The 23,921-nt window shown below is 43.8% G+C and overlaps 1 protein-coding gene across 3 annotated transcripts in view; it reads left to right on the plus strand.

Moving 5' to 3' along the window:
* The window catches only part of GSK3B (glycogen synthase kinase 3 beta), a 257,049-nt gene that overhangs the window by 199,827 nt on the left and 33,301 nt on the right, over window positions 1–23,921 (plus strand). For all 3 annotated transcript variants that reach the window (XM_045001121.1, XM_045001119.1, XM_045001120.1), the window contains exon 8: window positions 8,666–8,761. In XM_045001121.1, the coding sequence (XP_044857056.1) occupies window positions 8,666–8,761 (96 nt within the window). The remainder of the gene's footprint in view (window positions 1–8,665; window positions 8,762–23,921) is intronic.

A 23,921-nucleotide genomic window follows, 5' to 3' on the forward strand; every position in this document is an offset into this window, starting at 1 on the left:
GGATATCTTGATTTCTATGCACCAATTCACCCACAATCAAACTTCAAGATAAAGTAACACAGAATTTCCTGAACTTAAAATGTCTGTTGCTTTAAGAATAGACAGCCTTTGAAAGAAGCGGCTCAGAAAATTCTAGTGGCAGTTTAGGAGAATGGATACATGCCTATTTGGTTCCAACTCTCATTCCCTATCCAATCATCTTTAACAACTTTCTGATATAAGCCCTGTTTACTGTAGCTGAAGTTTTTCCACTGGGCATTCAATACCCTTCCCCTCTCCAAGTCCTATGCCAAAGGCCTTAACAACTTCTTGGGTACCAAAATCCCAAACCAAATCCTCTCAGATGCCAAAAGCCTCAAATGCACTCTACCCAACAAACTACAATCTCTGTCCTCCCACCCCATCCCCTTGTCAACTTCAACAATGTACTTATGCATTGTCAATCTACCAAATTTTGTGGTGCAGAGTTTTGTATGTTCATACTGCAGGACATTCCATTATTGTGATTTGTATTTCATTTTCCCCAGGAGAGCTTCTAGAATCTGCATTTACATTTTCTTGTTAACAAACAGCATGTGGCCAGAATAATGTTCCATGGCACCTGCCCACTAAACTTCACAATCCCTGTCACATTTCCTTTAGGCATTCCTGGGAAATTCCGCTCCCTTTTGCTACTAACCCAGACCATTCTCTCCTCTTCTAAGCTTCACAGAGCTTGTTCCCTTAGCTGGTCAGAGAACATGCCAACTAGCACTTCATCATAGTCATTGCTCTCTGGATACTCTCTTACCACTGTGTCTTCTCAAGTGAAGATCTCAGGGTTTACTACACAGTGGAGTACATCTTACATGTATAATTGTTAATAAGTATATCTAGGGGGGCATGTACCATTTTTTGATTTTCATTTAATAATGGGACAATACAATCATTCAGGATTTCCATGTCCACAGTTAGAGCAATGCTCCAAGAACCTACTTCTGCTGAGTGGAAAACCATCTCAAATACAGCTCACTGAAAGTCCAAGCTTCCAGAATGCACATTCTTCCAACTATGATAGATAAAACTGTTAACACCAGTACTCTTTATATTCAGCTATGGATCTGTCAATTAGAAATGAGGATAAAATTTATGAAGTGGTGTTTAAAATGTATACAAGGTCTACATGCAGTGACAATTCTATTAAATTGTTTCTCTTCTTCCTTTGTGTTTATACTAAATTGAGCTAAAACAGAATCATCTCATCCAAACTGAAAGCTCTGTGTTGCTTGAAAGCTTGTGTCTTCAAGGTACTATTTTGGACTCAGTTTTTGAAAAAATAAATACATACATTCATTTCTAGTAGCTAAATGGCAAAGAAAAGCTGCTTCTACCAAAGAAGAAATTGCGGGGTGGCCTGTCTGTGCTACAGAACACCTGCTAGTATTGACATGGTTTAAAATTAATCCTCTCTCTCCATTCATAGAGGAAGTGTTCTGGCATTTCTTTCTTGCCATTGTGCAACCCCCTCCCTCAAAAAGCTCAGTTCTTTCTCTGCATAATGTAATTTCCCCACTTTCAGCAATTGCTGGCAACATAAGAAGATGAACAATTGTGTGCATGTCAACCGTGGCAATGGAGCGTCTTACTAGGCTAGTGTATGATTGTGCTTGTTTCTGTTAACAAAAGAAATTCATGTTTCTGGTTGGCTTTTTTTTTTTTCCATTTAATGTCATACGACTATGCCAGAGCTGTAGCTTTCTCTCCTCTGTCACCCTTTCAGATTATTTACTTCAAAGTTGATTGTATTGTAGGTTGAGATTCCTCCATCCTAAAATCTTTTAATAAGTATTTAGCACATCTCTAGCACCTTTCTTCTGTGGTTCAGTTTGTAAACAGCAGATTAATTACACCTTTCAACAAACCAGTATGAGAATAGTAGTTTTTTCTTGTCAGTATAAATCCCCACCTTTAGAAGCACGTGCACTCCTAGGGCAAATCTACACTATCACTTATGTCAATATAACTTACATCAGTCAGCAGTGTGAAAAAGCCACTCCACTGAGCAACAGAAGTTACAGCGACCTAAGCACTGTCAGCACTAACACTATGTTTGCAGGAGATGCCCTCCCACCAAAATAGTTTCCGCTTCTCGTGGAGTTGGAGCAATTATGCCACAAGAGAACCCTCTCTCCTGTTGGCATAGAGTGTCTTCACCAGATGCGCTACAGCAGCCCAGCTGCGCTGATATAGCACTTCTAGTGTAGACTAGCCCCTAGTGTTAGGTTCAGCTTTTGGGCTCTTGTTTATGTCCTGTCACACAACCTAACATTTAGCTTCTGCAAGGAGGTGGTGGCCCCCATTCCCTTCAGCCACCGATTCCCAAGTTCTCAGCACGTTTAGTCTCCTTTACTTCTGTGCAACTGATTTTTCCTTCTTAGCTTTGTTTTCGCTGTAGTATTATTTATTAGCAAAGAGGATTCAATTCCAGAAAAGGTTGGTGTGGGGCTTGAGGCTGAATACATCTATTTCAAGATAAGTGCAGTCTTCTCTCTTCATGCAGAGTACACTGTCGCCAGCAAGCATCATTGGTTTCTTTGTGCAATGCCAATCATACTTATATGGTGGCTGCTTCCCGAGAGGTATCTTATCCACCTTCCTACAGTGCAATTGAGTAGGTCACTTTCATGCATTTTTTTCCAACTGAAAGCATGGATCCAAAAATTCCCGGGATTGGACCTAATGCCACTTGTAACCGAGTCCAAGGTATATCCTCGGGACTCTCAGATCAGAAGCCTGTCCCTTCTGACAGGGCCTGGGAGAGAGAGACCCCACACACTTCTGGAGGTAGGGTGTCCAGGAACAAAGGTTCCCCAAAGGCCCGTTGAGGTATGTCCATGAGTCAGTCACTTTTTCTTCGGGAGCCCTGAAATAATGGCCTGGGTGGGCTCCACCTTCTGTGGATCAGTTGTCAAGAGGGAGGTCTACTGTAAAGACACTGAAATCTGGTCTGTCCACCACTCCCTCTCTTGGGAACTATGGAAGCATCTACTTTGTCAGTGAGTATTTTCTCCTGTAATTCTTCTATGGATGATCCTCCTGATTATTCAGATGGGAATGATCAGGATACCCCAAAGGACACTGGTGTCTTGCTCATTATCTTCCACCCCGAGACACACTCTTGTTTGCAAGCTACATCCAGCCCTATTTCATTCTCAGATTCACTCTCCAATTCAGCTCCAGCTGCAATTGCTTCCTTTTGTCAACTGTCATTTTTCAAACAGTTTAGGTAGTCTCTTAGACACACTAGAAAGTTCTACATGTTGTCTCTTTTTGTGATTGCTACTGTAAACAGACATACTAACTTATGAATTTTGCATTCCAGTATACCTAGAACTCAAAATGTAAAAGAACAAAGTACAGTATTAGATATATTCAGCAGATCTATATCTAGTATTATTTTATTAGAGGACATGTCCTGAATATGTAGAACACCAACATAGTTACCATTTGAGGAACCTGTTCTGCTGATTTTGGGGATTGAATTACGTGATTTGGTAGAAGTAAAACGTTAAAACATTCACTAATCTATTTTCCTTTCTTTCTTTTCTTTCTTTTAATCTTTATCACCGCTATGAGCTGAAAGCACCTTGAATCTGTTAACAGCACAAAGTTGTTTTCATACTTGCATTAGATACACATGAGAGAGCAGAGTAAATACATTGAGTGCTAAATAAATCACTCTAGAAGCCTGTATAATTGAAGGGTCAAGCTTTTACCTCCTTTTGGTAAACAGATTTCCTCACACACACACTTCCTCTGTCTTAGCATTCAAGAGCTATGGCCTATTTCTGAGAATACAGCTTCTTAGAAAGCAAGTAAGCCAAACTTCTCTGACCCTTTGTACCTTGCCACAATGGATTTGTTAGCAAACCACAGATGTTTCACAGAGAAGATGGAAAGATCTGGAAATCAACATGATCACAGATCTTTTTGGATATTTAACTGCAGAAATCCTTCAGACATACACACTTTAATATTATCCAGGCTTTTCATGTGAAAGTATCAGGAAGTGTCTGTCTCTGCATTTGTGTGCAAACTTACTGTCTTCAGTACTGCAAGGCTATCTAGGATTTGAGGCAAAAGGTTCCTAGTATATAGCATGGAAGTTCTAGTATTCCAAATGAATATTGATATTTTCAGAGAAATATTGCTACATTCCAATCAGACACCAGTTTCATCGAGGATGTGCTAACCTGAATTTGAAAGAGTTTGGAATATAATCTAAAACTACAAATGGTTCTTTGGAAATGGAGGAGGAAGCTAAATCAAAGTGCTCTGAGTTGATCTATTCTATATAGGTTCTTCACCATAGTTTCTGAGAGCCTTCCAATAGTGCATTAAGTGACATGACTAACATCTATCACGTTTATCTCATCTCCAAAGGGGGTAAAGTATGTGCAGTGGAGTGTCCTGTTCTTGTTGGGGTTTTTATTTGTTTTGTTTTTAATGTACATGTTGCTATGCATGCATTAGAGAAGGCAAGATCAAAGAACTGCACCTTGCACTTGGAGTGGAAGATGATGAGGTTTGTGATGGTCTTTAGCTCTGGGGGAGTTCATTCCACAGTCTTGGACAAGCCACTGAGATAAAGTTCTGTGTCCCACACAGCTAGAGTGTGGTGAAGGATAAGTAGAGCTGTATGTCACCTGCATGTTGCTGGCTCTTGAGTTCATGTCCTCTGATCAATTCACTTAGTGGTTGTATGTAGACATTGAAAAGGACTGGAGAGAAAATTGATCCTTTTAGGACTTCATAAACGAGGGGTCTACTGATGGAGTTGCATTTTCCCATAATTACTTGTTAGGTATGTCCCTCCATAAAGAACTCAGACCATTTTAGCACATAACCCTGGATGCCTGCCACCTCTCTCAGGCAAGACAACAATATCTCGTAACTGACCGTGTCTAATGCTGCAGAGAGGTCAAAGAGGGTAAGAAAAGATGTCTGCTCTCTTTCCATTGACAGGAGGAGATCATTTATCAGTGCCACTAAAGCAGTTTCAGTTCTATGTGCTGGCCTGAATTTAGATTGTACCAAGTTAATAAGTTTCCTTCAGTAAGACGAGCTTGTGATTTGCCTTTGACTAGCTTCTCTGTGAGCTTGCTTAGCTATGGGAGGCTTGATACTGGGAGGTAATTGGCTAGAACCAGTGTGTCCAGGGAGTTTTTCTTTGGCATTGCTCAGGCTACTGCATGTATCAAGGAGAAAGGGAAGATTCCTTCCTTGAATGAGGTATTGATTATTTTGGTCTGGTGTGGTACCAGTTGCTCATGACTCTTTCACAGGCCAAGAAAGGCATAGGTCAGATTCACAAGTCTTGTGTCAAGAATCTCTGAGTGTCTAAAACTTCTTTGAGTGAAAATACTGAACTCTGGGGATGCAGGTGGACTGGTGGTTGGTGAGTAGACAGTGCTTATCATCCCCAAATACTTTACAGACTATTACGTAAATGTTTAGGCATCATTTCATCACGGAAATGCAGCAGCTGTCTTAAAAGCACTTAAAAGCCCTGTTAGGGCAGGAAGTTAAGGATTCTGTGTTCCAGTGTTTCCCAAAGTACAGTGGGTGACTTGGGTTTTGTGTATGTGTGTGTGTGTCATGAAGGACTAACTAGAGAGTATGGATAGACCCCTTAGTTGGTCTCCAGAGTGTCAGCTCTTATTTAAAAAAAGTCTCTTAACTATTATGGTTGCAAAGAAAGCCTTGAAAATGTGACTCAGAATATAACCAATACAGGTACATCCTCCTCAGTCTGCAGAGAGCTTGAAACAATAGCTCTGAGGTGGGAACTGCTCTATTCATTTCAATAGGTGCTATCTCAGGATGCCAGTGATACTTAAATGTCGACATTAACTATTTCACTGTTCATAGCATGTAAGAAACAAGAGAAAGATCTGAGGGGGATGACACGACATGGATAACACACAAATTCAGATGGGTAGGCTTCTAACAACACATGGCAGGGTTGCAAGGGTTTGGTGGAGGAATACAGTTGGTTTTCATTTCCCAAATGGGAGCTCAGCTTCTAAAAATTTAGGTAACATGGCTCTATCTTACTTCAGGGGAATTCCAGTAAGCACAATGAAAATTCAAATCTGTAATTCAGCCCATCTCTAACAGTTGAATCCATCTTTAAAACACTGAGGATGAGTAGACTACTTTTGGTTCCAGACTAAATAGCCAAGGGCTAGTATGCTTAACTTCAGTCTCCTCTCCCTCAACACTTGACCAGGCAACCTACCTGCCTCTCATGTCTAAGTTGTCCACACCATTGGTTCCAGTACTTACCAACAGGTGTTCTGTAGTGGTTTCCCAGTGAAATTGTTATGATTAATCATATTATGAGATCTAGCAGAATTAAAAACCATTGTAGTGTTTATGCGGATCTTTAAGAGTTTGTGCTTAGTGTCATTTATCCTGAGAAGCTTTGGTGTTTGGCTCCACTTCTTGGATTCAGTGGATTTGCAAAATTAATTTTTTTTGAGAAAAGCCTGTTACAGTAAAAAGTGCTTTTGTGAAAAAATAAATAGCTATCCTTTAAGCAAGTAGTTTTACACTGGGGAAACTTTTAAACGTATTAGACTTGGGGAATGAGGGGCTTGCATTGTGTAATGCAACTAAAGCTAGCTAGGAAAGTAAATTTCACTTCCATGAAAATTTTTGAGGGTTTTTTGTAATTTTTTTGGTTTGTCTTTTTTTAAAGTGGGGAGCAGGGAGCGATGTTGTCCTGATCAGGATATAATGTCAAAACCATGACAGTTTTTGAAGAAGTAAAATTCTACTGTACTTTGGGAACCTTGGCTGCAAGGCAACCTGCCAGGCGAGCTGTGGAGGAGCTTGGGAGCCAGGGCTCTTGGGCTTTCAGGCTCTCAACAACTAGGCAGGCTGCTGTGGAGCCTGGCTCCAGTGCTCCTGGCAGGTGGGCTGCAGGGGAGACAAGTAGGCAAGCTGACAAGAAACTTGCCTGGTTTCATTCAAAAGATTAGTTGAAATCGATAAGTTCCTGCAAAACGTTTCACTTTCAATGATGGAAAGACGTTCTGTCAGAAAATTTCCAACCAGCTCTTAGTGTGGTCTTTCACTAATAGGTTGCTTGTTCAAATCAAGCCGTGGGCTGTTAGCAACCCCACCTTTAGAGATTTTTACCAGGTTCTGGTTGACGTCCATTGACAGGTGGTGGTGTAATGCAAGCTTGCACTGCTGCCCCCTGGATTGTGATTTTTATATGGTTATATAGAGGATTTCACTTGCCAAAGCAGTCAGTCCCACACCTTACACAACCATTAAATTCACACTCAAAATTAGAAAATAAATCAAAATATGAGATTTAAAAAAAAAACAAAAAAACTATTAACAACTTTTCATAAATGTTGGCCACCATCTTTAATTACTTGAGATATGTTTAACCCATGCCTTTTTCTTTCCCAAGCCTCTTTGTGCTTTCCGCTTATTTAAACAAAATCTATTGATGTAAAATAATACAAAACTTCATGAATACAATGGACAATATTCAGCAGGAGGTTTTTCATAACATCTAGACATGTTCCTGCTTATCCTTGAATTGAAATCCTAGTGATGAATTGGCAACACGACATCTTTTTCCATGGCAAAAGATTTGTCACAAGGCTGTAACATGACTGTGAGGGTTGTCTGTCAGAAGAGACGCCTGAGTTTTAGGCTTCCTCTTCCACAGTGCTTTCTGTAATAGCAGAAACCAGAGGAACTGAATTTCAACAAAAAGCAGTGGACTTCCAAATTTGCTGAGGAGTTTTTTGTCCCTCTTAAATGATTTGAAGTTTTTCTGAGATTAATGTTAATTGAACAAAAACTACTAATGTACTCATAGATATGTAAAACTCACCAAATCATCTCATAAATACAATCACATATTTCTCTATGGAAATGTACATACAGATAACATCGCACTGATTGTGTTTTTGTTGTTGTTATTATATAAACATAGATCCTTTTATATTTGAATTCCTAGAATAAATGTCTAAACTACAGGTACATGAATTTGAATGCCTGTACGTTAGGTGTAGTTAAGTTAACACTCTGTCTGCATTTAGATATGAAAAAAATCAATCTCCATCTAATAAAATCTGTTTTGCCTCTCTCAGCAATGCTTGTCTGATCTTTTAAGTTCATCAGAGAGCTCTCACTCGTGACTATTAAAATGCATTCGGGTGTGCTATTGTTCATTACCTTAATCAGGGTGTAAGACTGCAAGCTACAGCCTATTACATTAAAGACGTTCATCAAATAATTCTTTTTATAAAATTCCTAATCTGGAGAAATTCTGCTCTGTTCTCCTTTGAAGCATCATTGAATTTGAGAGATGCCTGAATTTTATGAAAGACCTTCATCAGTTAAGTAAATTGGCAGAATTTGAACTGTCCAGTCTGTTGTGCCCCAAATCTCAGTGCATTGCAAAAACTGCTTGGTACTAGTGACTAGTTATGTTTTGCCAGACACTCTATGCCTAGTCTTTCTACCCTACTGCACATTACAAAAAATAACATTCCTTGTTGTAAGTTTGATCATATGGTCAAGCAAGTTTTATTAGGACCTTTATCACTTTGTAGATCTGAAGTATATGTAAACAATTTCTTTTTTCCCTTTCTAGGTCCTGGGAACGCCTACAAGGGAACAAATTAGAGAAATGAATCCAAACTACACTGAATTCAAATTCCCTCAGATTAAGGCACATCCATGGACTAAGGTGAGGCTGTCTGAATTGGATAATGATGATGTGTGGGATAAATGTAACATTGCATAGTTTAAGTCCAGATCTTGATTTCTGTGCTTGGTTGCTTTCAAACTAACCTGGGAACCTATAGTTGAATCAGAACCCAATAACTGTTTATGTAGGGAAGGAGGAGGAATGTACCTAGGCTCTGCATTGAATTGTCCATGGCTCTGTTTTTTTGTGATTTGCCCATAGATATTTTCTAGCCTGGGTATGTATTTATAACCCATTACAATGTACTTATACTCCATCATAGCACAATTCTTGACCTGTGCAAAGAATCGCCTATAAATAAATACATTCTATGGAGGTGGGTGATGCACTTTTATGATACAAATACATCATCTCTGAATATACGAGTGAGACCCACAGTGCAAATCAGTCCCATTTCCCATCTCATAAACATAGTGAAGATCATTAGATTTGGAACCCCAGCAATATGCACTAGTTATTTTTTCTTATATTACTTTTAAAAGATTTTTTTGTTTAGTTCAGTTTTTCAAAGGAAGGGAATACTGCTACAAAATATCTCAACAGCAAGTTAGGAAACCCAGCAACACAAATATGATGGCTTTCAAATGCTGAGGAATGAAGTGCATAGATTGGCTTGTGGAAGAGTACATATATTCCCGTAGTCCTGTCAGTGACTAGTTCAAAATCATTTTGGACCAAGCCTTTCACAGTGCTAGAGACATCGAGCAGGTGATGTAACCTACTTTAGGTTCTTTGAGATTGTGGGCTATGCACATTACTGGAAGTCAAATCAATATTTTGTGATTTCTTCTCAGATGTTCTAAATACATGCTTCCTCTTCCCAACAATCCCTGGGTTGCATTTCCAGATCTTAGTTCTATATTGCATGTTGGTTCCAAGACTGAGTGATTTATAATACTCAGAGGCCATTAAATCAGCAAACCTGTTTATATTATGTGTTAATAGAAAAATTTCTGTGATAAGTAAAATTTATGAAACTCCATTAATATTAGCCTTGCTTTCATTCTTTCAAAATAAATCATGGAAAAAGCTACAAAAATTAGCCTAAGACATTAAAACAGTGAAGTTGTAGTGGAAAATGGTTCCAGTGTTGCATTTGGATGACTTGGTTTTGAGGGTGGGCTTTAACTGAATGCAGTATGTAATGGAGCCATAGCCTGTCCTGGTGCCAGAACACGTTATAAGTAATCAGGATTGAATATCTAACCTGGTTGTACATCTCCTCTGCCCTCTGTAGATCCTTAGGTGTCATTTGTTTGCATTTGACTGCCCATTGGACCACAGTAGAGACCTTTTTGTAAAGCTAGAGAAGAATGTAATGTGATCTTCATGCAGAAAGTGAAACTGAAGGGTCCTTCTATTTTTACCTTTTATATGCAAGTTAGTGCTTCTCTGGGCTTCTAAATGACCACAGGTGAAATCAGGCAAGCATAGAGCAATGAGAGGAGCTTGCCAGAAGGTTGAATTTCCTTTTGCATTAGCACATGGGATTGTTTTGGTATTGAGAACTGTGCTTTCAACATAGTGCCTCATTCTCAGATTGTTATACAACAACAAACTCCTCCCAATACCAGATGGGTATTGAACAGCATCTAAATTAATGTATTGGATTGGGGTGGGAGTGACCACATGATCATGAGTTTGTTCTTTCCTTGCCATTTAAAGTCTCAAGTAGCAAAAAGACCAGTCTAGAATGACCTTTCTAACAATCCTCTTTCCCTACTCTTTTTTAAAAACTCTCTTCCTCCAACGTTTTGCCATTCAGCCATGAAAGTTTTCTGCTAAGTGCATGGAGGAAAATATCCACAGCTGGATGTTTCCCAGCTATTCTTGTGCCATCTCTGATGGGATGGGGGGGGGAATAGTGCTGCCTGTCTTGCCCTTCAAATTTCCCACCCGATATTTATCTTCATTTTCTTTTAAACTAGAGTTGCAGAAACATTAATTTGTTAAACTGCAATTGTTGTTATTGAGCAGAGGGAAGGAAGGAAGGAAAATTAGAAGCATTTGCTGAAATTTTGGTTAGAATGACATATGCATGTGTACTGACAACCATTACGGGTTATCAGCAGGGTTTGATCTCCAGAACCTTCACCATCAAATACAAACATCTATTACTTGAGCTAATGGAGTAACTTGTTAGCTGGCAGCATTAATAAGTTCTGTTCTCTTCTGTGTGGGCTAGCCATGGCAGGGACATGACATACACTTTACTTTACCACATCTCCATACTAATGAAGGCAGCTAGGGAGTTATAATGTAGAACTCCATTGTCTGCATTTTGTTCCTAAGCCATACATTGGCCACTCCTGACACACACGGATATGCTATTTCATCCCCCATATCCATAGTATTGTTTCTGTTCATTAGTGGCTGGTAGGTCAAAAGGAGAGCAGCTGCTGCTGCTGCTACTTTTGGTATCTATTAGGAGATCTGCTTTCTCAAGTTTTAGAGCAACTGCTTTAATATCTGAGAGACCTGAGTTCAGGTCTCAGCAGGAATATATCCTCGTATTGGCATCCAATTTTAGGCATAAAGCAGGATCCTGAGCTTAAGTTTTATTGCTCTGTACACCGAGTTAGAGCTCACATTACCTGACACAGTGTAGAATGGTCAATACCAATACAGTGATGATGTCCATGTACAGAACTATGGCTAATGACATATAATATGAAGCATTGTTCATGTGTTCATATTACAGTAGTGGTGTGTGATTCCAGTACAAGCTCAGTTAGTTTGAGAAGAAATCTCTGAGTGATACCAGATTTGGCGCTTCTAGCCTTCTTATTGTTTAACAGCCTGAAACCTAGTTCAAAGTGTATGTATGTCTAACTCTCCAACATTACTCTGTATAGGCTCAGATAGATGGATAAGTTCCCGCTTGCTAGGAGATGGAGACAGAAGACAATTGAACCTTCTGCTGCAAAGGGAACAGATAAGCCTAAATTTGCCTCTCAAGAAAGGGAATGTTCTTCTGTAATATTTATACCACAATCTTTATACTTTTTTGTTCTTGCATATTTCCATTACACTAGGTATGTATGCATCTTGTGCACCAGTGCTGTAGAGTTTTCCCTAGCAGTACCAGCAGGGGCAGCCACACCTGCACCCTGCTTTTCCTTGTGCTGCAAGTTGAGGGCATAAATGGGTGGAGTCACCCCTCACATCTTGTTGGTCCTGCTTTGAGCAGGGGGTTGGACTAGATGACCTCCTGAGGTCTCTTCCAATCCTAATCTTCTATGATTCTATGATCTTTCAGTTCCTTCTTATCTTCAATGGTTGGAGCATGCTGTCAGGTCATTCCTCCTGCAAATGTGCTGTCTTAGTTAGATGACATTATACTGTTGTTGTGGCTGTCAGTAGTCAGTGAACTCCACACTCCACCTGATACCAGAGGAGCCTACATCAAGGTCCCTGGCTTCAAACCCTGCCCTGGATGTCACAAGCTGATGCCCATGAAAGACCCTCGCTCTCATGGCTTGAAGTGCTTGGGTGAGGGTCACATTAGGGACAGCTGTTTGATTTTGCTGGAGCTTCAAGACTGAGACCAGCTGCTTCCTTGGCACAGACAGCAGAGCAAAGGCCCATTTCTGTGTCAGCCACGCAAGAGGCCTACGCAGCTGTGAAAGATCTACTGAGCTTCTCAGAATGACCCTCACTGGTCATTCAGCTCCATGGTACCTTGCTGGGGCCATTGCACATGGTGCATTTGTTGGCTTCCATGTAGTGGTCAGCTACAGTGCCAACTACACCAGGTCATGTGCTGCTTCCCTTGGTCCCAATGCCAGCTCCGAGACCAGCTGTAGCTACTTTGGCTCAGCACACAGTACTGATAACCAGTGAGACCCAGATGTGGTTGCTAGTATTGCAGGCCCATTGTAGATCATGATGACTCTGCCCAGTACTGCTTCACATTGGCCTTTTAAGTATTCATGCTTCTCCTCAAGAGTCTGATGTGGGTTCCTACGTCTCTGACTTCTGGGAATCTGGGGCATCCTCCCAGGGATTGTTCACATTCTTGGAGTTATCTTGAGTAGGTCAAAAGAATGAGAGTGCCAGGTCTAGGCACAAGTCCCTCCAGCCCCATCAATAGCCCTAGTGGGTACAATGGGATATGTTTCCAGTGTCTAGATTGTTATCTCTGCTGTATCACAGAAGTCAGTCAGTGAGAAGATAAGTTTCACTGCCTAGTACTGGCAGACGATCCAAAGTCTGTACTGGGCAACCACTACACTACAGAAATATATCCCCAAAAGGGAGAAGTTTCGCCACACAGGCCACTCGATGTTGGTACCAAGATCCCACGGGGCACTGAGGATCAGAACCGCCCATTACCTGCTTCAGGCAGGTCTTCTACATTGGCAATTCAAGACCAGCCTCAATAAGGTCCAAAAGAACCTGCCTCTTCTGAACACCTCGTCGTCCTCACCAGGTGAGATCCTGGTACTGGAGACATCTTCTCTAGTATCTGATGATTTTAAGTTCTACCAAGAACTCTTGAAAAGGATGGCTGTGTCCCCGGGAATATAAATAGAGCTTTCACAGAAAAATCCCACAAACTAGATATTTTACACCTGGCTGTAGCAGGGGAAATTGCTCTCCTTATAAATGAGGCAGTTACGCAGCCTATACAAACTTTATGGCAAGCCCCCTCATGCTAGTGGCAAAGCGCATGGAACACAAGAACCAAGTGCCATTGCAGGGGTACAAACAGTTTTACCCACACCCCTCAGTAGACTCCCTGATAGTGGCAGGAGTAAATGTGAGACGCTGCCAAGCAAAAGCAAGTCCTAAAGAAAAGGATACAAAGAAATTGGGCATTTTTGCTAGAAATGTGGGTTAGTCAACTGTGAGGTTACAGCTCTGTATAGCAAACCATTAAACCCTTTTTGCCTGTTATGATTATTTAAATTGGGATGCTATGTCCAAATTCCTCAGTTAGCTGCCCAAGGACACGAGAGGCGAGTTTAAGTCTTTCCTGATGGAAGGTCGACTGATCGCAAGGTCCACTCTGCAGGCCTCCCTGGATGCAGCAGACTCAGCTCAGCTGCCAGAGTCATGGCAACGGCAGTAACCATGTACTACCACTCCTCATGACTCCAGTCATCAGGGATTCCTGTAGAAGTACAACTCGTCCATCTCAAGCGCATTTTCTCTTCCCCTGTGATGAGGACCTGCTCTTTGCTTATCCTCCAGTGCTATTGGTTCCCAAAATAATTCTCTAGTTGAAGCAAGACTGAGGCCAAATGTTACTCATTGTGCCAGCCTGGGCAAGGTAGGCATGGTACTTGGACCTGTACAAGTTGTCCATCAAAGAGCCTTAATCCTCCCCTGCCCCCCCCTCCCAACCCTACCTATAGTCAAGGACCTGATATCACCGAATCATGAGCAGGTGTTGCACTGGAACTCTCAGTCACTACACCTCATGGCCTGGCTCTTCAGGTAGCTAAACCCAGAGGAGGCACACTGTTTGGAAATAGAGCGTAATGTCGTACTTAATAGTAGAAAACCATCCACCAGAGCTGCTTACCTTAGTAAGTGGAAGGGTTTCTCTACCTGGGTGGCTAGTGACAATGTGTCTCGTACACAATCAATGATTCAAGAGATTTAGGACTGTTACACCTAAAAGAGTCAGGTTTGGATGTCAGCTCCATCAAAATGCACCTTGCTGCAATATCACCGTTTCGTGCCCAGGTAGGACTGTATTATGTAAGGGTATGTCTACACTGGCAGAGTTATGATGCTGGCAGTTACAGCGTTGCTCAGAGAGTGCTGAAGGGAAGCCACTTGTTGTGTGTTCCCACTGTCAGCTGCCTGCGCAATAGCGTGTTCACACTTGCGGCGGTATTCAGAGCAGCGCACTCTGGGCAGCTATCCCACAGAGCATCTCTTCCTTTTCTGCCACTAAGAGTTGTGGGAAGGCGGAGGGGGTCGCGGGGCATCCTGGGTCCTGTCCCAATGACCCATGATGCATTGCTTCGCATCCCAGCAATCCCTGTGCTTTCATCCACATTTGGCGCCATCTTTCAACAGTTTGTGTACTGTGCACTTATGCCTCTTCAGTCTGCAGGAATGAATCACGCACTGTTGACCAGTATGCTGCTAGCTCTAACACGTCACAGGTGACAATGGAGTTATTCCTTAAACTACAAGGGCAAGAGGAATGCGACATTGATCTCACCACGCGTAGTAGCTATGACACGAGATTGCTTGTGGCATTCACGGAAGTGCTGACCACAGTGGAACCCCGCATTTGGGCTCGGAAAACAAGCACTGACTGATGGGATTGCATTGTGATGTACATTTGGGGTGACAAGCAGTGGCTGGAGAACTTTCAGACGAGGAAAGCCACATTCATGGCACTGTGTGATGAGGTTGCCTCAGCTCTGAGGTACAAGGACACGAGAATGAGAGCTGCCCTGCTGCTGGAGAAGGGTGTGGCTATTGCAGTGTGGAAGCTGGCTACTCCAGACTGCTACCAATCCGTTGCTAACCAGTTTGCAGTGGGAAAGTCGACCGTTGGACTCATGTTGATGGAACTCTGCAGGGCCATTAATCGCATCCTGCTCCGAAAGACAGTGACTCTGGACAACCTGCTTGACATTGTGGATGGCTTTGCACAAATGGGCTTCCCTAACTGTGGAGGGGCCATAGATGGCACACACATTCCAATTCTGGCACCAGACCACCTAGCCACCAAGTACGTTCATCGCAAGGGGTATTTCTCAGTGGTTCTCCAGGCACTTGTGGATCACCATGAGCGTTTCATAGACATTAACGCAGGCTGGTCCGGAAAGGCGCATGAGGCACACATCTTTTGGAACACTGGCCTGTTCAGGAAACTGCAAGCAGGGACTTCCTTCTCGGACAGAAGATCACAGTAGAGGAAGTCAAAATGCCAGTTGTGATCCTGGGAGACCCTGCCTATCCCTTAATGCCGTGGCTTATGAAGCCATACACAGGGCACCTTGACAGCAGCAAGGAGCAGTTCAACAACAGGCTGAGCAAGTGCAGAATGACTGAGTGTGCTTTTGGCTGTTTAAAGGCCCACTGGCGCTGCCTGTAAGGGAGGCTGGATCTGGCTGATGACCGTATTCCTGTGCTCATAGCCGCGTGCTGTATACTCCATAATATTTCTGAAGGGAAGAGTGAAAGCATCACTCGGGGCTAGACTGCTGAGGCTCAGTGCCTGGAGGCTGATTTTGAAGAGAGAGAGACAAGGGCTATTAGAGTGTGGGGTCATAAGGATCAGGGATGCCTTGAGGCAGCAATTTGAAAGTGAAAGCCACTAATTTATTGCTATGCTTGGGAGTGCAGTGCTTGCAGTGCTAGGAGGTGATTGTGATTGGTAGAGATGATGCACTATGAAGGTTTAAGAAAATTGCCCGTTGCTTTGCAGGGCTCTGTTTGCTTTCAATTAATAGAATAAATATTGCTTTCAAACCAACACAATTATTTTATTAAAAGACAACGGGAAGAGAGAGACAAACAAAAAACACATCAGCACTGAGGGGGATGGGAGAAGGAAGGGTCCCAGGAGTAAGTGGGGTCCTGGAAGGGTTAAAGATTTGTGTATGTCCAGGTATCATATCCAGCCGCCTTCTTTGGAGTACAGTGCAGTGGGTACTGTATTTCAGCCGGGCTAAACTGCAGAGGGATGGGTGTTGAGTGCAGTGGGTACTGGGAGTCCGCAGTGCTGAATTGTGACAGGGGAGGAGTGGAATGCCGTGGGTACAGACTGGAGCGAGGAGGTTGATAAGAGTGTGTTGGAAGTGTGTGTGGGGGCGTATGGGAAAGAATTTTGCGACAGCAGCTGCAGGGGAGGGCAGACGCGGATCTGCTTGGTTTGCAGTGCTAGGATCATCTGGAGCATGTCCACTTGGCACTTCATAATGTTTAAGAGCACTCTGTGGCTTCATTCTGGTGTGCCGCGTTCTCCTTTCAGCCCCTCTTCTCACTGTCCCACCACTCCTTCACTTCTTGTTTTTCTGCCTCAGAGTGCATCATGGCCTCATGCAGAAAGTCCTCCTTAGTTCTTCGTGGCCGCTTTCTAATTCTGCGCAGCTGTTCAGCCGGCGATAACAAAGAGGGAGGCTGGGCTCCGAAGGTCATATCTGTGAAATGCAACATTTTTACAGAAGCAGTATTGTTTGCAACACCCAAACTACTGATTCAGTGATTTAAAACACAGCCACTATTCACATAACTGTCACTAACTGGCTGACCCCAGGCAAGGTGGTGGGTTTTTTTACAGCGCTGCAACTGCACAGTTTCTGCGCACTAAGTGGCTTGGCAGTGTGTACATCTCGGGAGTTAAAATGCAGAAAGTTGCTTTATTGCACAGAAACTTGCCAGTGTAGACAAGCCTTACCTTCTATCAGGTTCCTTAAAGGCCTAGGAAGATTGTTCCTATCTATCAGTGACCCTACTCCAGGGTGGGATTTGAACTTAGTGCTATTAGTTCTTATGGGTTCCCCAGTGTGAACCATTAGCCTATGGCTCATTTTTACTCCTCTCAGCAAAGGTGGCCTTTCTGATAGCCATCACCTCTGTGAGGAGAGTAGGGGAGCTACATGCCCTGGTGACAGATCCTCTGTATGCTGTCTTCTATAAGAACAAGGTACAGCTTAGGCCACATCCTAAATTTCTTTCTAAAATAGTATCTGATTTACAAAACTAATCAGTATATTTACTCTGAGCACTGGCTTTTTATCTGGATAGAGCCTAGCCCTTTGGGTCTCTTCTGGAGGATGAATGAGCAGGCGTCACAACAGTCCAATGACTTCCAAGTGGATCACAAGCTGTATTGTTATGTGCTACAAGATCAAGGACATACCTCCTGAAAATCTCTTGTCAGTCAACCAGAGCACACTCAATCTCTACAGCATTTGTGGGAAACGTCTCCATCATAGACATCTGCAGAGTAGACACATGGATCTTCAGTCTACACTTCTGCAAGATGTTCTGCAATTACTGCTACATCAAGGAAAGAAGTGAAGCAGGGAAAGCACTTCTGCAGTCTCTCTTCTGATGAGACTTCTAGCCCCACCTCCATCGGAAACTGCTTGTGAATCACCTAGTGTAATGGACAAACTGAAGCACTCCCAGAAAAAAAGTTGCTCATCTCTTGTAACTGTTGTTCTTTGAAATGTGTTGCATATGTTCATTATAAGATTCACCCTCCCTTCCCACTGAATCAGTCTATCATCTCAAAAACTGATATAAAGGAACTGAAGGAGGGGTCAGTCAGCTCTGCCCCTTTAAGTCCTTGGCTTGTAGCACAAGGGACATCATTGCACAGGCCCGGGTGACACAAGGAAAGACACTCTGGCACCAGAGCAGAAGACACCTGCACACACCTAGCACAATGGACATGCGTAACACATCTCAAAGAACAACAGTTACAAGAAGTGAGTAACCATTTTTTATGAGGAGCCAGAGATTTTCAATTCCTTCCCCCTTTGCCTGTTTCATAATGCAGGAATTTTTAACACAGGGACTTAGACATCCACTTTAACACCATTGGCTTATTTTCAGAAGAATGTGCAACAGTCTGTATTCAAGAAGATGCATCCTTCTACTTATCTATCTAATTCTGCAAGGTCAGTTCAGTACTGTGTTTCAACCACAATCACTCCTGAATTCCTTGAGCCTCCTCCCATGTGTGACTGACCACATTTGAACGTGTTTCTCTTGCACTCATTAAGCTTCATCTGTACAATTAAGCTGTACAATTGTGAGACTCAGAAGCCAAAAAGGGTGAGATCAAATCTAAGCCTTTCCAAAACAGGGCTTCTCAAGCCTAAATTTTGGGGTTAGGTTTTCCATAAATTATGGGGGGCAAGGAGGGAGGGGTATGAAAGCATGCCTATTCAGTTGGCATTACTTAGAGCCCCTTTACAGGTGGCCTTGACCCTGGTCTTACTCAAATACTGCATTCTGGGCTCTTGGGGACTCAATCCTTTGCCCCTTTGAAGAGGCCACAGCATTCTCAGTACCCTGCTGCTGTTTCTAGGATTCTCAATGCCTTTCTTCAGCCCACACTGTTCAGTTGTCTGAGAGGAACGGGATCTGTCTAACTGTAATTCTGAGGCTACAATGTAATTTAGGGCTTTTCTACATGGGAAAAACTATTGGCATTACTATACCAGTATAATTACACCGCTGTAGTTATGACATAAGCTAAACCAAAGAAAGACCACTGTTACTCCAAATAGGAGTGTCCACACAGGAAGCTATACTGGTATAGCTAGAGTAGTATAATTGTAACAGTGTAGTAATGCTGGGAAATGTCTCCAGGTAGACAAACCCTTAGGCTGTTCAGGGGGGAAAAAAATCTTCCCTCCTACAAGAACTTTCTGTCTGAAGCTGGAGGACTTGTCTATTTTCAGAATGTCTCCAGTCATATTTCCCAATACAGCCCTCTATAACAAAATTAGTATGGGCAGAGTCATCTACTTTTACTTACATTGATTTAATTTGAAGCACTTATCTTTGGCTCTGTCTATCTTTACAGCAATTAAATGTCAGGTTACCAAAATACACACTTGGCTGCCTATGAAGAACCAAATAATTCTCACCTACAAAACTAATCTTGCATCAGACCTTCAGCCTTCAGCCCAAGCTTTTCCAAAAGCGAGGGGATGGGGAGGGGGGGAGGTTACAACATGCCCAGAAAATCAGCAAGTCCAGGCTGTGATGGACTAAGGAGGGTTTCATGTTCCTAGATTGTGAACATCCAGCAACAAATTACAGAAGAAACTACTTCATGTGCTTTTCCAAAGGCCAGTGCTTGATTCTTTCTTTCTGTAATAGCTGCCTTGAGTATCACAAAAAGAACTATGAAGACAACTTTGGAATGAGGTGTAGTCCCCGGTGAAACAATGGCAGAAAGAAAAGTGACAGTCCTGTAGAGTTCGTGTGTGTCCCTCCGGGCAATGATACATGCTATGTATTCTTTTTGCATTTTTTCTTTGAGTGCTTGCTCATATAGATTCCAGTTAGGTGTGTGCACACAGTTTGCCGGAAGTTTTTTTCCCTAGCAGCACCTGTCAGGTCGGCTCTGGAGTCGCGCTTTCATGGCACCGCATATACGGTCCCGCTGACCCGCCGCCTCTCCAGTTCCTTCTTACCGTCAATGTTGGCCGGTGGAGTGTTTCGTCTCTCATCTTCAACAAGTGATCCTCTAGCATATTTTCTGTAAATAGTTAAAGATGGTTTTTAAAAATTGTTGTAGTTAGACAGACATCTGCACTTGAGGTACTGGGGGGTGTTTCCCTCTCCTGGGCCAGGGGCATGCCTCGGACTCAGGGGTTTAAGCCGTGTGGGGTTTGCCAGAAGCCTATGCCAAAGGGTGACCCACACTTGGCTTGGGGGAGTCCCAGGCAGGTGCAAGATCTGTAGGAGCTTTTGCCCCCTCAGGAAGAAGGAAAGGGACCACAGACTAAAGTTGCTGCTAATGAAAAACAGCTCTCCGCCCTCAGTCTGAGTCAAGACTCATGGACGCAGCACTGGGCTCCTCCGTGTTGGTGTGCAGCACTCCAGCTTCGGTCCGGGAGGCGCCAAGGAAGGAGTCTGGGGTCAGAGACCCTTGGCACTGGCATTCCCCGGCACGGAGCACGGCACAGGATCAGTTTCGGCACCACTCAGTCTCCTGTCCCGAAGACAAAGCACAGAAAGACTGATAGAGGGCGCTCCCCTTCCCGTGCACAGGAACGTGAACCCAAGGGAGAGAGACCAGTGCAAGACCCCACCTCCCCTCCAACTCAACAGCCGGCACCATCGACTGTGGGCCCCTGGGAGGGACTGTTGAGTCTGGTGCCACCAGAGGAGACTCAGGTGGAGGATTTGGACCTCCTTTCCATACTCGAGACTTATGAGGCAGCGCGGGACCTGATAACGTTTTGAGACATCCCCTCTCCCCAGACCATGGTGTCACGGCACCGATCCCGAGTCCCCAAATGACTCAGAGGCCACTGGTGAAGTCCAGGGGCAAGCCGGCTATGACTTAGCAATGATCTACATTGCCCCGGCACCGACAAGCATGGTGCCACTATGGTCCCTGCGCGCGGACTCATCGGAGTCTGCATCAGACACTGACTCGTGTCATGGAGAAGCCGACACCGTAGCCGCCGGCACTCTGTCAATGGGAATGAGTCAAACTTTTTCCCCGGTACCGTGGCCACCACAATGGTAGGTAGCAGCTCAGATGCCGACCCAGTGGCCCTTCTGGACCCCATGGGCTTACCACTAGTCCCAGAGGTCTGCCTCGGTTCGCTCCTTTTTGGTCACATCTGAGAGAAGAACTGCGTCCAAAGCCAGGGATTTCTCCCAGGCATCAGCAACTGCTGCCACCACCAGCACCATGATTGGTGATGTGCCGGGCACTGAAAACACACCCAGCACCATGGCTACACTCAGTACCATGGACGGTGCTGCTACTGTGACCAGTACCGGGGCCGGCACCAAAATAGAATCCAACTTGGGTGCGGAGCCACAGCGTTTTGAGGAGCTGGATGGGCAGGAGGGCCCCTCCCATATTCCGGGATCCTCATCATCATCTCCAGATGAGAGAGTGGTAGGAACATCCTCGGGGTCTCCCCTTCCTGACAGCAGAGCCCACCTTGAACTTCTAAGGTTGGTCACTCAGAACCTCAGGGTACAGATGGAGGTCACCGAGGTGTCAGAACCAATGGTAGATATTTTATCCCTGGCAGGACCCACCAGGGTGGCCCTTCCCCTGATAAAGACCATTCAGGAGAACACAAAAACCTGTGGAAAATACCATCCTCTCTGGCTCCTACAGCTAAGAGAGTCGAGAGAAAGTACTTTGTGCCCTCCAAGGGCTATGGATACTTGTTTATCCACCTGCCGGACTTGGTAGTGGTGACTGTTAACGCAAGGGAAAGGCAAGGGCAGCAAAGACCTACCCCTCGAGCTTAGGAAGGAAAGAAGCTGGATCTCTTTGGGAGGAAGATATACTCCATCGGAGGGCTCCAGTTTTGGATGGCTAACCAGCAGGCGATCCTTAACCAACATAACTTCAAGTTATGGGATGCAATGTCCAAATTCTCAGACCTTGTCCCACCAGATGATAAGCCGGAATTCTCCGCTCTCATGGATGAGGGCAAGATGGTCGCCAAGACATCACTACAAGGGGCGTTAGATTTAGCGGATTCTGCAACATGGACAATGTCTTCGGGCATCGCAATGCACCATTACTCATGGCTGCAGGCCTTGGGCCTCCCTAAGGAGGTCCAACAGACAATTCAGTACCTACCGTTCAAGGGAGCCACATTATTTTCGGAGAAAATGGACTGAAAATTCCACAGTCTGAAAGACTCCTAATTCACTATAAGATTGCTGGCTCTGCACACACCTGCCACTCAGTGTAGACAATCTAGGCCTCAACCCACGACACAACTATACCAGGGACAGTTTAGGCAGGACCAGAACTGTAGGCATATCAAAAACCTGAACCACCGTTGCCAACCCCAGTCCCCAAATAACAAGGGGTCTGGGTCATCCAGGTAGCCACCAAGCCCTAGGCAGACATTTTGAGGATGCGCCCGAGGGCATTATACCAACCTCTCAACTGGATCCTTCTTTCCCGTTTTCAGAACAGCTATCCCATTTCTACCGAGCATGGTCTCAAATCACCTCAAACCATTGGGTCCTCCGCATGGTAGAGATGAGATAGTCTCTCCAATTTTCCTCTCCCACCCCTCTTACCCATCTCTCTTCAGAGACCCCTCTCATGAGCAACTTCTGATCCAAGAGGTACAAACCCTTCTATTGGCAGGGGTTGTGGAGGAGGTTCTGCCAGAGCTCAGGGGAAAGGAGTTTTATTCCTGGTATTTCCTAATATTGAAAGTAAAAGGGGGCCTCAGACCCATCTTGGACCTGCGCAATCTCAACAGGTTCATGAGGAAACTAAAGTTTTGAATGGTCTCTCTGGCCACACATCAGCACAAAAAGTTTGACAGATTAATTTCTGTTGGTGAGGATCTGGACATCTTTGAATTAGTGTCTTAAAACTGTTGTGTGAGGATATTCTGACAAGATTTAGACCCGTTTGGGGGTGGGGGGACGGGACACTTCAGCATGTAAGAACCTTGCCCTTGAAAACAGCTATACTGTAAATGTTGGACTACTTTCAGATGCAGGTGACTTTTCAGGTTTCCTCTGTTCAATACTACCTAGGGATGCAAGACTTACATCCCCTGCTGTCTCTGAACAGCATAAATGGTGATGGTGTTGAGTCTCTGACTGGATCCTTTTGCTATCCATTTTTAAGTTGTGAAATGGGAGCGTTTCTTTGTACTATATACCTTCTAGATCAGGGTTCGGCAACCTTTCAGAAGTGGTGTGCCGAGACTTCATTTATTCGCTCTGATTTAAGGTTTCGGGTGCCAGTAATACATTTTAATGTTTTTAGAAGGTCTCTTTCTATAAGTCTATAATATATAACTAAACTATTGTTGTATGTAAAGTAAATAAGGTTTTAAAAATGTTTAAGCAGCTTCATTTAAAATTAAATTAAAATGCAGAGCCCCCCGGACTGGTGGCCAGGACCCGGGCAGTGTGAGTGCCACTGAAAATCAGCTCGCGTGCTGCCTTCGGCACCCGTGCCATAGGTTGCCTACCCCTGTTCTAGATGCTACCTCCATATCTCCTAATGGGTCAGTTGAAATTCTTATGATTCTGAGCATTCTGATTCAGTTTAGCAGTTGTTTCCAATACATTTCCTAATCTCCAAATGTGAGCCTGCACAAAGGCCTCTTTAGTCATGTATCTATCTAGATGTTGTCTAGCCTCTTCTCTAGATGATTGGCTCATCCATGGGAACCTGCAGTCAACTATGCTGGATCTTCTGGGATATCATAGATGGATGGTGAATGGAGAGCAGAATGCCTTAAATGTTGCTTCATTTGTTGCAGTAGCTGAGAGTCTTCCTTGATCAATTTCAGGAGCAAAATTTCTCATGGCATGTGCCACCGTAAACTGAAATCAGAAGCAGAACTTCAAAACTTTTCTGTATCAAAGCTCTGGGATCTATGGTGGCCTTCATTTAGTACCTTGGTCTGGGTCTGAGAACATTAGGTGCTCCCAGGGCTGGTGCAAGGAAGTTTCGTGCACT

The sequence above is a fragment of the Mauremys mutica genome, chromosome 1, assembly GCF_020497125.1.
Source record: "Mauremys mutica isolate MM-2020 ecotype Southern chromosome 1, ASM2049712v1, whole genome shotgun sequence".
NCBI lineage: Eukaryota > Metazoa > Chordata > Testudines > Geoemydidae > Mauremys > Mauremys mutica.